Below are 15475 nucleotides of genomic sequence, written 5' to 3'. Positions count from 1 at the left end.
ATTTTCATTTATCTCAAACATATCAATTTTAAACATTAGTGGTCCATATTTTATTTATATTGTTAAACCAAAAATGTAATGATAAACCTTTGCAAGCAAATGCCATGATTTATCATGATCACATTATATCTCTTTCTTCCCAAATGATTATACTCCATTATTCTAATCAAATTAAATAAAAAAGGTAGAAAAACAAAATTAAACTAAAATTAAATGATGGGAATGTTCTTATTCCATCACCTGTCTAATTAATCCAGATTTGTTTTTTTTTAAAAAAAAAGGCCGTAATTTGCTAATTTCATTAGGGGTGATCACAACCAATAAAACAACGACACGTGGAAACTTACCCCACACGCTAGTTAATATAGACCTTCTGCTACCTCAGAACGACCAAACTGGGCCCATTTTGTTCCCTTTATAAACCTGGGCCTGGCCCATCTGTCTTCATTCCCCTAAACAAATACGGTATTTTTTTCTTTTTTCTTTTTTTATAAAAATGGAAAATAAAATGAATTTACATAATTACCCTCCTCAACTTTAACGGCTACCGTCAAAATCCTCTTTCAATTTAAAGAAGTAACGCCAACATTCCCGTTATTTAACGCCGTTAATCTTCCTTATTTAAATACCTTCATTTCAACCAATTTCTACTCTTCTTTCCTTTGCTTATTCTCCTCTTCCTCATTCTCTCTCCTCCTACTACTCTTCGCATCATCATATTTTCATTAAATCCTTGTTATTTTTTTGAACGAGATTTTCGGAAAGCGCAATTTCCAAGATTACATGAAATCATTTACCAAATATAGTAATAATACATCTTCCCGATTTTCCTTCTAGTATAATTTTCGAATTATAAAAAAAAATACGGGTACCATCGGTTGTACAATAAAAATTGTCATTTCATCGTCGAGGTAGCAAAATAATTCCGACGTCGTTTTCAAAGAAGACAAAAAAGGGTGTAGCGTGTGCGAAGTCATTTTCGTCATTCATAAACAGTGATCTGGTTTGATGGTTGTTGCTCCAAATTAAGCAGGAAAATAAAGAATTGAAGAATTTTCAAGATTAATTTACGGAGTATATTTTAATGTGTTTGGAAGAAGAAGAACAAAGGCGTGATTTGTAATATCACTATTGCTGCTGGTAAGTTTGTTTGTGTTTTATTTTATTTGAAGTATTATGTCATCAAGTAATAATGTTGTTGGTAATTTGTTTTTTTCTATGATTTGTTTGTATTATAGAAAATGAGGAAAAAAAAGCAATGAAACAACATTAACATATGATGGAATAAGATAAAAGGGGGAATAAGAAAAATAATTGGATTGGATTTTAGTTTTGTCTTTAAGAGAAGAATCTTCACTTAATCCCAAAACTAAACTTTTTTATTAGTGTTACTGTATCAATTAGCTAATTGCATTTTCCAACATATTATTGCTTAACAGTTAGGCAATTAAGAGAGGGTGAGAACCCGAGTTGGCGGGTATTGATAATGTTGTGTATATGTCAATTGTCAAGTGGTAGAGTATTATTCTCTTATTTCAAAATTGGATTATACTCGTAATGTGCTAAAAAGTGAATGATGGTTTATAACACAAGTTAAAGGAGATTCTAATGTCTTTCTTCTAGTTTGAGGACAACTATTCAATAGAACAGGTAAAGTACATTAATATACCACAAAAGAAAAAGCAAATTTGTCTGTTTAATACATATAAATAAATAAATACATTTATGATTTCATGTAATTTAAATTGCAGAATTTAATCAATTTATTAATTTTAAAAGTTGAGAGGGTGAAAAATTTAGGAAAAGAAGGGAAATTTAATAAAAGGAAGTGAAATTTCTTTATAAGGGAAGGTGTAGGCTAAAGCATGCACATAGAACTGATAAACGGACCACTTTCAAAGCACACTTCTTAAAATTCTTACCCCAATTTTTTAATTTTTTTTTTTTTTTTTCAGTCTTCAATTAAAAGTGTTCTTCTTTCAATTATTGGCACTTCATTTTTGTTTTGTTTTTAAATAATTTGAGCTTTTTTCCCAACTCCCTACAAACAATCTCTCTCTGATCCCGAGATTGCTCTTTTTCTCTTTAACTTTTTTTTCTTACTCATCATTCTCTCTCTGACTCATTCTTGGAATTAGAAGGAAAAATAAATAATTAAATGAATAAAGAAATACACTATTTTGAGAACTAGAACAACATTTTTATTGTGTGAATTTGTACGTGCACCCTTATTTGTTTCGGGTCGATTTTGAGTCAGGTAATGTTGTGTATGTATCAAATTAGTAATTTCGATCGAGTTTAAGGCTCTGCATTTGATTGTCAATGGGGGTTTGTGATGATGAGTTTTATTGTTAGGTAAATTTTCTATTTTATAAACTATATATAGTACTCCGTAGTAAATTATTTGTTTCGAGACTTTTGGACTTGATTGACTTAAAGGGCGAAAACACTCCTTAATAAGGATAATGTGTTCATAGGGTTTGAAAGATATCCCGTTAATGTAGGGTAAGGGATAGCCTTAAATTTAATACGAGTCAAATTTAAACCGAGACAGTTGTCATTAAAATTATAATACGTGTCTTTTATGGAGTTTCAAAGTGATTCAACTAAATAATGTAGCGATAACATTTTTCTCGTTGGACAAGACTTGAATCTTAAAAATTGTCTGTACCGAAGAATTTAGGTTTTGTTTTTATAGATTATGAATTGAATTGATGAAAAAAATTGATTTGAAAGAACGTACTAAAAACGGTCCCAAAAAAATAGAAGTAGTTGCATTGTGAAATTTGTCTACGTAATAAGATGAACTGGGTCACTATTACTTGATATGGCCTAATATGGGCCAAACTATACCTTGACAATTCATCTACTTTCGTCTTTGTAATTTATTAGAAGGAAATAAGCACATATATTGTTAATTCATAGTATTAATTATATTTGTCTACCTATTTAATTTAATACGAGTACATATATTTTGAGGGCAAAATATCATAAATTGGACCCACCAAATTGATAATGATACTTAACCTTTGGACCCAGAAAATTATGTTTACAAGGTTCTTTTAATTTTGCGAGTAGATTGAATAAGAGCTTTTTAAGCTTCTTTTTTCTTAAATTGACCATGTTTGATTTTGTGCCAAAATTAGGCAGCGGAAAATCTTTACTGATTATTATTCACATCTTTTTCTTTAATTTGGATTAAAGTTTGCATCAACATCTAGAATGATATTATCTTTCACCTTAATATTGGATTTTACTTGTAAAGATACTATGTCATCAATTTCTAGAAACCATCTTGTTTTCTTTTCTATGGAGGTGTCAATATATATGAAATAACGTTTATTACTCGTAATAGATTATATAAGCAAAATATTTTTGTACAAGTACCATTTATTCTCATTTTGATGAGTAAGTTTTATACTTAAATCTGAAGAGGAAAAGATTCCTTCCTTACTCTTTTGGCAAGTTTGAACCTTTGCTTAGCTTATTCATAATGCAAAATTTTCTGAAAAGGCCATTCTTCTTCTACATCTCCTCTACGTGTAAAATTGGCAAAAGCCCATGATATTCTTATTCTTATAGTGTTAAACACTTATACCAAAGTAATGATTCATCTAATCAAACCTCTTATCAAATGACACACATACTTATCTATCTACTACATGCTATATATATATATGTCGTGTTACCATTTACTTGTTCCATTCAACTAGTAACGTGACAGTTAAATCTAAAGGCACGTAGTGAACCACAATGCAGGTGTAACCTCAATCAACAACGACAATTGAGTAGGAGAAGGAAGAGCTAGCGAGCAAAGATGTTAACATGTATAACGTGTGCGAAGACAGACGAGAAGGGGGAAGACGGAGGAGGGCGTGGAAGTGGGAATGCGACGCCAAACACAAAGGAATCTGTAAAAGGCATCACAGCACAGGTATGTTGCATGTAGTTGTAGTTGAAAAAGAGTAGTACTACTCTTCAGTCTTCACTTCAATTGTTGGTAGTAATTTTGTAGGAGTAGTACAGTACAAAATGTTGGCTTGTTAGTTGATCAATACCATTCCATATGATACTTGGCTTTTTGGCAGCTTCTTTTTCCTTGATTGTGAAACCATTACTTAAAGCTCGTTTCCCTAGTTTGTACTGTCACGTGCTATTTGGGGCATCAGGATTTCAGGGGGACCAAAGAATGTTGCAGGGATACAACTTTAACTTGTATTTTTCCATTTTATTTTATTTTTATTAATTACTCCCTAGAATTTTACACTTATGCCCCCTTTATTTATTTTTAATTATTTATAGGTTAACAAGTACTTCTACTTTTACAATATTTTTTTTATTCATTACAAACATACTTTCAAAATAAAATTTATATCCAAGTGAATAAAATTTCAAAATATTACTATAGTTTTAGATACCATATTACGAGTAATAAATCAACAAATAAACAATAGACACTAAATCTTTTTTTGCTTGGTGAAGGTCGTTTGAATTACTCGTATTACACTATTTACTGTACTAAACTAGTAAACTACTAATTCAGTAATTTACTTCACATTAGTGTGATCATTTGCTACATGGTATAAACTAGAGTAACTTTAAATTAATAGAAGATCTCAATAAAAGAAAAAAAAAGGGAAAAGAAAAGAAAAAGAGTTGACTCTGAAGTAAAGAGTTTAATTTTTTGCATCTGGTTAGAAAAGGGTGATTGATCATAGAGTATCTGATAGTCCATAGTCTAGCTATACACCTAGAGCATACTATACAATATGATAGGCAAACAATATCAGACTATTAAATTTATAATATATGGTCAATGCTGAATATATTAATATGAGTAGTCCAATAAAAAAGCATTATTAAGACTACTGTAATAAGTTATCAGCAAATCAGCCATACAATTAATTGATGGAGAGGCTGCAAAAAGACCTTATAATATAAATTCTGCTGCTTAGATCTTAGCTAGGTACTACCTAGTCTTAGACCCTGCCTGCTACAAATCACATTACACCTCTATTTAAGCATGGGTTTGGTCTAGTCACTCTCAACCCCCTATTTATTTTAATTTGTTACATGAACATCTAATGCTATTTTATCATAGATCACCACCCCTTTTTTTGTCTTTGGGTTTTAATGAATGTGGTTGATGTTAAGAATTGCTACGCTAAATAACCTACTCCCTGTGTACATGAAAGAGGTTGCGTTTGTCATTTTAGGCGTTCTCTTTTAACGGTTACATTTCAATTACAGAGTATTTTTTGTTACACATTTCTCTCATTTATGCATATTCTCTATGCTAAAGTGCTAATGGCTTGTTTGTTAACGAATTTTATTTTAAGGTATTTAGAAGTAAAAAAACAAAAAGTGTTAAATTTTCTAATTCACTTAATTAAAATGAGTAAGTAAATCATAAAACAAAAACCGAAAACTTGCTGTTATACTAATAAAAATTTAAATTAAAAGGTGTTACAAATGTGGTAATGGCACTCCTATCAAATCTTCTTGAACAAACAAATGAATTATCCACATTGTAAATTTGTAACCCTTTTATAATAGATTCACATTTTGGGATAACAAGAGTCTCAAATTCTTTGCTTAAGAGCTTGGAAGTTCAAATTGAATCCTTTTTAAGGCTTAGCTTATATGGATTTCGAATATTTTATACATAGTGGTGGTTTTGATCAAAGTATATAAATTATCTTTCTTTTTTCTTCATGTATTATACCATAATTACATTACTTGTTAGTTCATGATAAAATCATTTAATATCAACTGAAATTCTTGCTAGGTTGTCTAAAAATATAAATTGGTCTTGTTGTACCAAACATAGCTGTAAAAATCCGTAGAAAAGTAAGGCCAAATTGATTAAAGATTTGCAAGTGTCTTATAATGTGACCCACTATAGAATTCTTGTCCACCATTTATGTAACAAATTATCATAATACTATTGATTGTATATATATTGAAATAAAGGGAAAGGAAATTTGGTATGGTCGCATTTACATTAATTTTTCATTGCTACTACATACGGATTAATAGTGGACGAAAAAAGGAGAAGAAAAAAATCAGGAAAAATTAAAAGTGTTTCCTTAATTTCTTGAGCACATTTTTATTTTGTTATTTTTGTTCATATCTAATTCCTTTTCAATATTTTGTTATAAAATTATAGTTGTTGGAAAGTATATTAATTTACATATTCATACAAGTACGAGTATAATCTTAAACCTTGAGCCTTCAGCATTGCAGCCTTAATCATGGTATGAAGACTGCAGTGTATAGTTCTGAGTTACATTGCAGCTATAACACTGTTGCTAGGCTCTTATACCAATACAGAAAGTCTGAAACAATTTCTTGTTAATTTACTGAATCAAGGGTAGATTTAAATTAGCTAGTAAAAGTTTTTAAGAGATTGTACAAATTACCCTTTGGCTGAATTTCATCTACATGTACTGGTATTATTACCTCATGCATCAATTTGTTAAAACAAATTACTACATCCGTTACAGGTTATGTGCAACGTGACATAAAGCAGAGAGGGAAAATGTCTAATCGTTGCACATAACCTGTAACGGAGGTAGTATAATGATCCTTAAACAATATTGAGTATGGGCGTATGGCTGTAAATCTGTATTTGACCCGACTTGTTACATTTAGCCATGGGTAATGTACCTACATAACATAAACAATAGGATAGTCATTAGTATGGCTGAGTTAAATCTACCAGCAAGCCTCGAGTATCATTTACTGTATAATGTTCTCTGTATGAGTTGGGTAATCTACCCACTACGTGGACTTAACATTTTCCATCTCTTGAATAGATGAGCACAGCTCTTTAGGAGCAATATTTTGCTAATTTATCTACTAATTTTAATGTTTTGATGTACTAAATGTTGTGTAATGTTCATACCAAGATTAGCTTACTATAGCCTTGTTGGCTTTGTGTACTAGCTCGAAAGATGGGATGGGATGGGATGGGATGGAAGAAATCTGAATAAGAGTCAAGCCTCATGAAGGAGATTTCATCTTGAGCTGCCAAAATCTGATGTACAAAACCAGAAAGAACAGAACTGTACATTGGTGCTCCAGTAACGATGCTAGATAATATATCTTTGAAATACATGAAATTTTAGCAAAATTATAACAAGAAACTTAAATCATATGTACAAAATTTCATTGAAATGTCTTGGTCTAAACCCAATAATGATTGGAATATGTTTTGTCCAAAACTTTGTTCCTTGTTTCGTACTTGATATGTTGCTAATGTTGGCTTTTGTCGATACAAGGTTTTTCTTTCAATCCTCACTCCTCAGGGCTTTTCAACCTCCTTGTCTGTAGCATGATTGCTGTCTATTTGTTGTTTATCATGTTTATGTAAAATATGATTTTAAAGAGGCGGTCTTTCTCTACGTGACACCAATTCACATAATAGCATCCATACTTTTGAAAGACACCAAAAAAAACAGATTCCATGAGTCTGTTTCATGCCTTGAGTTTTGGCTCTAACTTTGATTACAATGACTTGCAGATAAAGGATATGGCGTTGAAGTTTTCTGGTGCTTATAAACAGTGCAAGCCCTGCACAAGTTCCGGTGATTTTAAGAAAGGCGAGAGGTCATATGTGGAGTATGATAGTGCTTCTGAAGGGGGGCGGTACTCTTACATGCAACCTGGAAGCTCAAGTTCAACGCCTGCATGGGATTATACTAGCAGCATGCATCATCGTGGTGGTGTAAGATCACATTCGAGGTTTGCTGGTGGATATGGCGGCGACAGAACTCCTGGAGGAAGAGATTCTATTGCTGCTAGTGATTTGGTGATAGAGGATGAGGATGAACCTAAAGAATGGATGGCACAGGTGGAGCCAGGGGTGCATATTACATTTGTTTCTCTTCCTAATGGAGGGAATGATTTGAAGAGAATTCGATTCAGGTATGAACTTAGATCAATCTATAAATTAAAATCTTATTCAAGATTGATGATGTCAAAAGATAAAACAAATAGTCCTGTTTCAACAAGTTTTGTTCAAAGTGGTTATTACCAGCAGTGTGAACTAACATTGTGTATTCTCTTATTAAAGTCGCGACATGTTTAACAAATGGCAAGCTCAAAGATGGTGGGGTGAGAATTACGACAGAATCATGGAGCTTTACAACGTTCAAAGATTCAATAGACAAGCTCTTCAGACTCCAGCAAGATCAGATGATGAGGTACTAGCTCTACTACTCTTCCATTAATATCTAACAATTCTTTGCTATTCTTGAATGGACCGTCATTTTGTTGTTACTACTGCTTTATTGAATCAATTACAGGCCAGAGATTCCACTTACACCAGAGTTGGGTCAGTGATGGAGAGTCCTATGACTAACAAGGAGTGGATACCGAGAAATTACTACCAACCTTCCAGTAAATCATTTTTCCCACCCGAGCCTTCAGACCATGGTTACAATGCAGGATCAAGTGCTTATGGCATGGGTGCTCAGCACATGGATCCATCACGGACAACCACCTCATCTCGAGATGATGTCTCAGTTAGCAACGCCAGTGAACTTGAAACGGAGTGGGTTGAGCAAGATGAGCCAGGGGTGTATATTACCATCAGACAGTTGGCAGATGGCACTAGAGAGCTACGTCGTGTTAGATTCAGGTAACTAATAATTGTGATCTTTAGCCTTCCATTATTCTCAAAGACTAGTCTAGTTTATGTTCTGAAAAAATGCAGACTAATCTTGTTTCATGACTTAAATAGACAATGCTCTTGGGTTATCGCGATCTCTAACTTTGACATATGCTTATGCAGCCGTGAGAAATTTGGTGAAGTGCATGCAAAGATGTGGTGGGAGCAGAATAGAGAGAGGATACAAACTCAGTACCTTTAACTTAATTTTCCCTTAAATTTTTTCCCCCTCCTTTAAAGAGTTGAGGCAAAGAAGGCTAGACATTGCATAGAGTGCAACTTCAGCCTGAGTTTCGCGGATCAGAAAATACTCGTACTAAGATATGAATCTTCAGCCACATTACAGAACATACAGAGAAGCATGTTCATATTACATATTTTACAGCAGTTGAACTTGATATATATCTTCTCTGTAATGTCCCTCCCAGTTGTTGGGGCTGTTTTTATTAGCGTAAGAGTTAAGAATACTAGTAATTGGGGCTATTATGATGTTTTATAATGCCTCTTCCTTTTTTTTTTTCTTATCATTTTTCATCTGTATTTCTTTCCCCTGACACACCTTCAGTTTCTGAAAATTCGTTCATTCTTTTTATCCGATTTTGGTGATTCGGCTTAATTATGTTCCAAATACCTTGATCAAACCTTGAAGTACCAACATCTCAGATATTCTTTTGTACAAACAATGAAATCAAAGCCACACAACAGTGAATGTGGAAACTTGACACTATTTTCGGCCAAAAAAAACATGGAAAATTTTCATAAGTAGCCAAGTCTATGTGACACTTAAACACACACCCGTGTATGACACAAGTAAAGCCAGAGCAAGTACCAAAGCAAATGTAAACCACTTTTGTAAGTATTCAGAACATGGAAATGAATATACACAACACACCATTATAACATGGGATACTAAGATGGTGTAGGCTTCGGCGAATTGTTGATGTTGAACTGAGTAAGGTGGACCTCTTGTGGAAGAAGGTGATATTTGATACCAAGGTTTTCAAAGTTCTTCTTCAGCTCCAATATAAGATCAGTTAATCGAAGGTTTCGTTCTCCAATGTTTTGGTGGTTGATAGTGTGTTGCACACATAAGGCCATCTTCATTGTGTTCAAGTCTTCTATATCTTTTACTATGAAACTATGTTTTGAATTCCAATGATTTGGCTTGCTGTCAATGTAACTGCATATCAAAAACACCGATATTAGTCTTATTACTGATAGCATAATTTTCGAAACTCTAGGACTATATATAGTCCCTAGAAGAGCAGCCTTACCTTTGTGTTGCCTTCTTGAGCGCGTTGATGGATTCAATAGGAGTGGAAGCATCTATGGTAAAAGGAATTGTATCCCACATTTCTGGACTTCTGTAGAAGTTACTGATTGGCTTGCTTAAAAGAGCTGAATTCGGATAGTAGATCTTCTCCATGTCATACCTCAGGAAAACTGTGGTTAATATATTCATTTCTTCTACAATCATCTGCAATCACATAGGAACATAATCTCAATAAATCTCGACTAAAATTAGCATATAAAAGTGATAGAGTATGAAACGTAATCCTGGTTGGTTGAGGCCCAGGATTATGTTTTATACTCTATCCATGTTAGTGAACCAACTCAACCAAAAACTTAAGTTAATGGTTGAGGCCCGGGATTATGTTTTTATACTCTATCAAAAAGAGACTAGCAACATCAAAGGAATTAGTATACCTGAACACCATCGACTTTGCAACGATCTCCTATGTCGAAAGGGTGCATAACAAACACGAAAATGATGCAATCGAAGATGGTTTTGCAAGTGTTATGGAAAATGACACCAAGGACTACCATTTGTGTAATGACAAACGCGACTACTTTTGGTGTTGCTAATCCCATCAGCAAGAGAAACACCACAAAGATTACTACAGTAACAATTGCTGATGCCATCTTGTGAAGCTGCTGTACTGCTGTTTTCGTGTCGTTCAGTGAATGTGCTAGAGCCTTTCTTTCGAAATAAGCTCGTACCTTTCGACCATATATAGTCATGTAGGTAATTGTCAGAAATGAACATATAGTCTAATCTTTCGTCCGTATTAAATCATTTGAATAAACTTACCACCCAATTTCTGAAAGCAGACTTGGTGATTCTTCCTGTCTCAAGTGCTCCTTCGAAAAGAGGGAATATAGCATGAATCTCATTCCTCTTTAAGAACCTTGCTAAATCCTCCTCCTCAATGTACCTTCCAAATTATTTTTTTGTAATAATTATAATACTAAACAAGGGAAACTAAAGAACAAATTTTAACACGGGAATGAATTCTGTCTATATCATTGCACTTTACGAGTCCATTTTATAATAGTACGTGACATTATTTTTAATGAAACGAGGGTAGAATATACATAAAACTTAAGACTTACTTGGCACCGCGTTTTGCAACGTTTCTAAAGATGCGTTTAGCAGTAGTTCTAGCTTCCCATTCACTAGTAATCTCAGATTCAGCTTTCCCAAATTCATCAACTGTCTTCGAAATCGTAGACAAACTAGAAGATCTAATGTAGTTCATCAACCTCTTCAAACTCCAAATCGACGCCGGACTCTCCTTGCTTAGCTCCTTAAGCTTCTCCATGTCCAATTTCCTTGATCCATATTTCTTTGATCTCATCATTTCCTTAGCATCCTTCCATTTTGTTGGCAAAGATTTTGACCCTTGCATTGGTTTGTGTCGTTCCCAAAGTAATTCATCCATTGGTGGACCTAAATTATATCAATAATAATTCATATTCATATTCATTATTTCACTAACATCTAAGTCAAGTATACTACTAACATATAATTTAAGTTCATGTTACATGCAAAGTAAAAGCCTCAAACTAATTATAAAATGTCCATCTACCCATGTCACACGTCACACGTCACACGATATAAGTTAGTTGTTGTGTAACCAAAGGCGGATCTTGAACTAGGACTCGATCTCAAATAATTATTTTATCTAATTAGTTATTAAACTCAAATGCACCTCTTTTACCAGTAAATTGTTATGTGTTTCATAATCAGATTGAAATAAACATACTCCTTAGTCCTTATCATCTACTAATATACCGCTATACAACATACTCTAACATGTCACATGTGGACATATAAAATAATGTTGTATCATAATAATTGATTTTATTTGTTTTATTATTAAGCAAGATATTATACATTCGAGTTTTATCTCCTCCTAAATTTTCGGCCAAGATCCGTATCAACCCGACAGTTAGTTAAAACTAGCTAGAACAATAAGGATGTGTTCATGTGGATATGTCATTTTCGTATCCAGGAGAAATGCCGAAAGCGTCAATATGTCTCAGTAAGTGGGAACTGCGACATACCAATTTGTCCTAATAAGTTGGACCTAGCATCTTACCTGTAACAACTTATACGCCTAATAGTGGACTTTGGATTTACATTATTATGTAGCACATACAAAGCACAACACCGACGAATTTAAATTACTCAACCAGCCATGTAGTTCATCTTTGTACTTGCAAAATCATCATCATAGCCACTGAGATTATTTTCGGTTTTTAAATGATAGGTCACATTTTTTTTTACTCGTATATATATATATATGTCATGCGAGTGGTTTAAAGTACAATAACGGGTTGCTTTCTAACACATGCACGTAGTATTTATTTCCACCATTCTTTTTTGTTTTTTTACGTAATCTTATCTTTTTGTCTTTTATGTAATCTTATCTTTTTGTTTTTTTTTACGTAAACTTATTTGAGCGTTCTTATATTTTACATTTCCTTTTTATGATTACATAATGTTTGCTTTATCACTATTTTTCAAAAAAAAAAATTGACATCCACTATATAAGTATTATCTCCCAAAACTTCCCTATAATTAAAGTAGATATGAAAGAAGAAGAATCAATTGTCATTCTTAAATCAGAAAAAATATTCTCATTTTTAGTTACTACCTTCGGTCCAATTTACTCGCAACAAAGGATTATTATTTGTGAAACATAAAATATTCCTTTGTTGCGAGTAAATTAGACCGGAGGTAGTATTTCTTATCTATAAATCATGCAAGTCAAAGTACAGTAGAAAAAATACATACATCAAATTGATGAATAATGTAAATGATGCAAGTCAAGGTACAATAAAGCAATATAAAAACACAAATTAATTAAGGTCAAAGGTACTAACGAATTTCATGAAGTAAATCTAAAAAATAATAAGAAGAATAATAAGAAATAAGTCATAAAGTTCTGAGTTTGTTAGAATGTGATTCTTATTAAAACAAATTAGGTATCAAATCAAATAATTCTACCTTTTCATATCACATTAATAAGTACATGAGTATATATAATTTATATGGTTGGCTTAGATTTTCACTTTGTTTATTAATTGGTTGGTTGAGGAGCATTCAAACACTAGGCTAGTTGGCTTATTTCAGGTCAAAAAGTAGTGTAAAAGTTGTTGTGAGCAATCGATTATAATGTGTTACTCGTATCATTTTTTTTAAGCATTCTTTCCCAATTTTGAATGCTTTAATAATGTTGCTTAATTAATTAATCAATGCATATTAAGAAGCATATTATCAACTTAAACTCAGATTTGTCACTTTCTGAAGATACTCTTCTATCGATCTACGAAACATTAATTTAACTTATTAAGAAACATCATTTTTGGTGTCATTATCTTAAATCTTACAACATATTTAATTTCTAAGTAGATTCTTATATGTATTGAAAGAAAAAAAAATTGCATCATATGGGAGTGTTGTTTATTAAACTAGACCATGATTTTTTTTTAAACTGTGTACTTTCCTCATCTAAGATAAAAAAACGCTTTTATTTTTTATTTTTATTTTTTAAAAAAATTTGTTTTTAAACAGAAAATTAGGGATTACAACATAATTAGGGACACTTCTAGTTTTTCTTGGTACATCTTAAGTGCAAGATTAGAAAATTTGATTTTTTTTTTCCCCCCAATACATGTGAGTATATGACAATATGATATTGTATTGTAACTCCATAATTATTTTAAAAAATGTCTTTTTGTTTTTAATTGATCAATTACTAATTCAAAAATATTAATTTTAGAGTACACACTTTCTCTAATCCTTTTTATCCTATTTGAAATCCTTTTATAAGATAAAAAATTCAAATAAAGTTGGAAAATCGAATAAAATCGGAAGAAGTACAAGGAAAACATTTTTGTAAGAAAATAAAAGATGCATATATATAAATAAAAATTAGAAAGAAACAATGAAGAACCTGAGAGTGCGTCAAGTATGTAGTGATGAAAAACGCTTTCCTTCATACGATCAAAGTAAGTCCTCACATGAAAAGATGAAGCTAGGGTCTTAACCAACACAATCTTAACCAACCATATGATTGCACCAACTAGAACCGCGACTAACAATTGAGACACCCTCTTAACCACCTTATTATTTTGGTGCACTTGAGCATCAAACATACAAGTCCAAGCTAATAACACAAGTGCTAACCAAATACAACTTTGTATACTCTTCCTTAAACCATACACAAAGTACAACACCTTTTCTCTTAACATGAAATTCCTCTCTATCAAAAACACCAAGAAGCTCACTAGCCACCCCGAGCAAAGCCGGCCACTAAACACTACCATCACCATTAGGCACCATTGCCACGGCCTTAGACCCATCATAGGGTAGTCCCTAAGGGTCTTCACCGTGAAAGAAAGGATCAAACAAGTCAATATAACAAAAAATATTGACCATTCTCCTACTCTCCTCCACTTAATTTTTCTTTTCTTTTTTTTAGCTTTGTGATATTTTTTACCATCGATTTCCTCCTCCTCCTCTTCCTCCTCCTCCTCCTCCTCAGAAGTCGAGTAGGAGGAGAAGTCTGTACCACTATTACCCCCATTATTACAATTATTACTTATCTCTTCCTCCCAAATAGTCGTTTGATCTCTATCAAACTCGTTGATGACATTTATTTTGGGAGGGAGGTTAAACTCAACATTTCGAGATTTAGGTTTAGAAAAGCTAAGACGACGTAGGGTGGCTCTCTTTCTAAGAGTATTAGTTGATTGTAGGGCGGGGGGTTTTTTCTTGTCACCACGTCGATCAACATTGGTAGAGTTGCCATTGGCATACTCGGAATCTACGGATTGACCGCCGTGATTATGACCCTCGGCCATGAACACAATGACTTGATCACCACCCACATCACCACCACCATCCATCTCTAGCTTGGCTAGCTTATATGGTTCGTTATATTATGAAATTGAACCAATAATATATATAATTATACTAGCTAGGAACTTTCTTTTTAAAGGTCCTCCTTTGTTACAACTCTATTTTTAGTGGGTCACTTAATAATATACATTGACATTATTTATACAAATTTGTTGTCGGGCATATCATATATAATAAGATACAAGCATACAAATATACAACGAACCAATGGAGTCACTCTCATCATGAAATAAAATTAAAGTGGAAAAAGCCAATGTTTTCACGATTTGCTATTTTGTGGTTGATAATCTCTATAACATCTCAATCACATATTTCGTACCCCGTAGGTTACAAATTTACAATTCTTGTTACTAGTATAAAAAGATGTATACATTATTCTAGCTTATTTGTGCTTAATTAGACGAATTAGTTGGTCGACATTCATGTTTTCTTTCACTTTAGTTAAGAATTTCATTGATTTCCCATTGTACCTAAGCTAGATTCCTAGAAGGTTTGGCTAGAGTACTAGAATTCGTATTGTCTACTACTCCCCCACGGTGTATTATGAATTTAAGGGAATCGTGCACTCATTACAGTCATAAGTAATTTAT

At 32.8% G+C, this 15475-nt stretch overlaps 2 protein-coding genes across 2 annotated transcripts; one reads left to right on the top strand and one right to left on the bottom strand.

The window, feature by feature from the left end:
- Positions 1–292: 292 nt before the first annotated feature.
- LOC145594407 (protein BREVIS RADIX-like) lies at positions 293–9400 on the top strand. Its single transcript, XM_081650722.1, has 6 exons — positions 293–1140; positions 3760–3934; positions 7526–7929; positions 8078–8207; positions 8310–8644; positions 8798–9400. The coding sequence occupies exons 2-6, from the start codon at positions 3818–3820 to the stop codon at positions 8874–8876; spliced, it is 1065 nt and encodes a 354-aa protein (XP_081506848.1). The 5' UTR covers positions 293–1140; positions 3760–3817; the 3' UTR covers positions 8877–9400.
- On the bottom strand, positions 9365–14905 carry LOC145594396 (mechanosensitive ion channel protein 10-like). The gene is made up of 6 exons (XM_081650711.1): positions 13918–14905; positions 11069–11405; positions 10767–10890; positions 10382–10675; positions 9949–10151; positions 9365–9854 (listed from the first exon to the last, which is right to left on the bottom strand). Exons 1-6 carry the CDS (start codon positions 14870–14872, stop codon positions 9584–9586), a joined length of 2184 nt encoding a protein of 727 aa, XP_081506837.1. The 5' UTR covers positions 14873–14905; the 3' UTR covers positions 9365–9583.
- Between the last annotated feature and the right edge of the window lie 570 nt (positions 14906–15475).

The sequence above is a fragment of the Chenopodium album genome, chromosome 2 (assembly GCF_948465745.1).
Source record: "Chenopodium album chromosome 2, dcCheAlbu1.1, whole genome shotgun sequence".
NCBI lineage: Eukaryota > Viridiplantae > Streptophyta > Magnoliopsida > Caryophyllales > Amaranthaceae > Chenopodium > Chenopodium album.
Note: the sequence above shows the minus strand (reverse complement) of the source record. Positions and strands in the feature narration are given on the sequence as shown.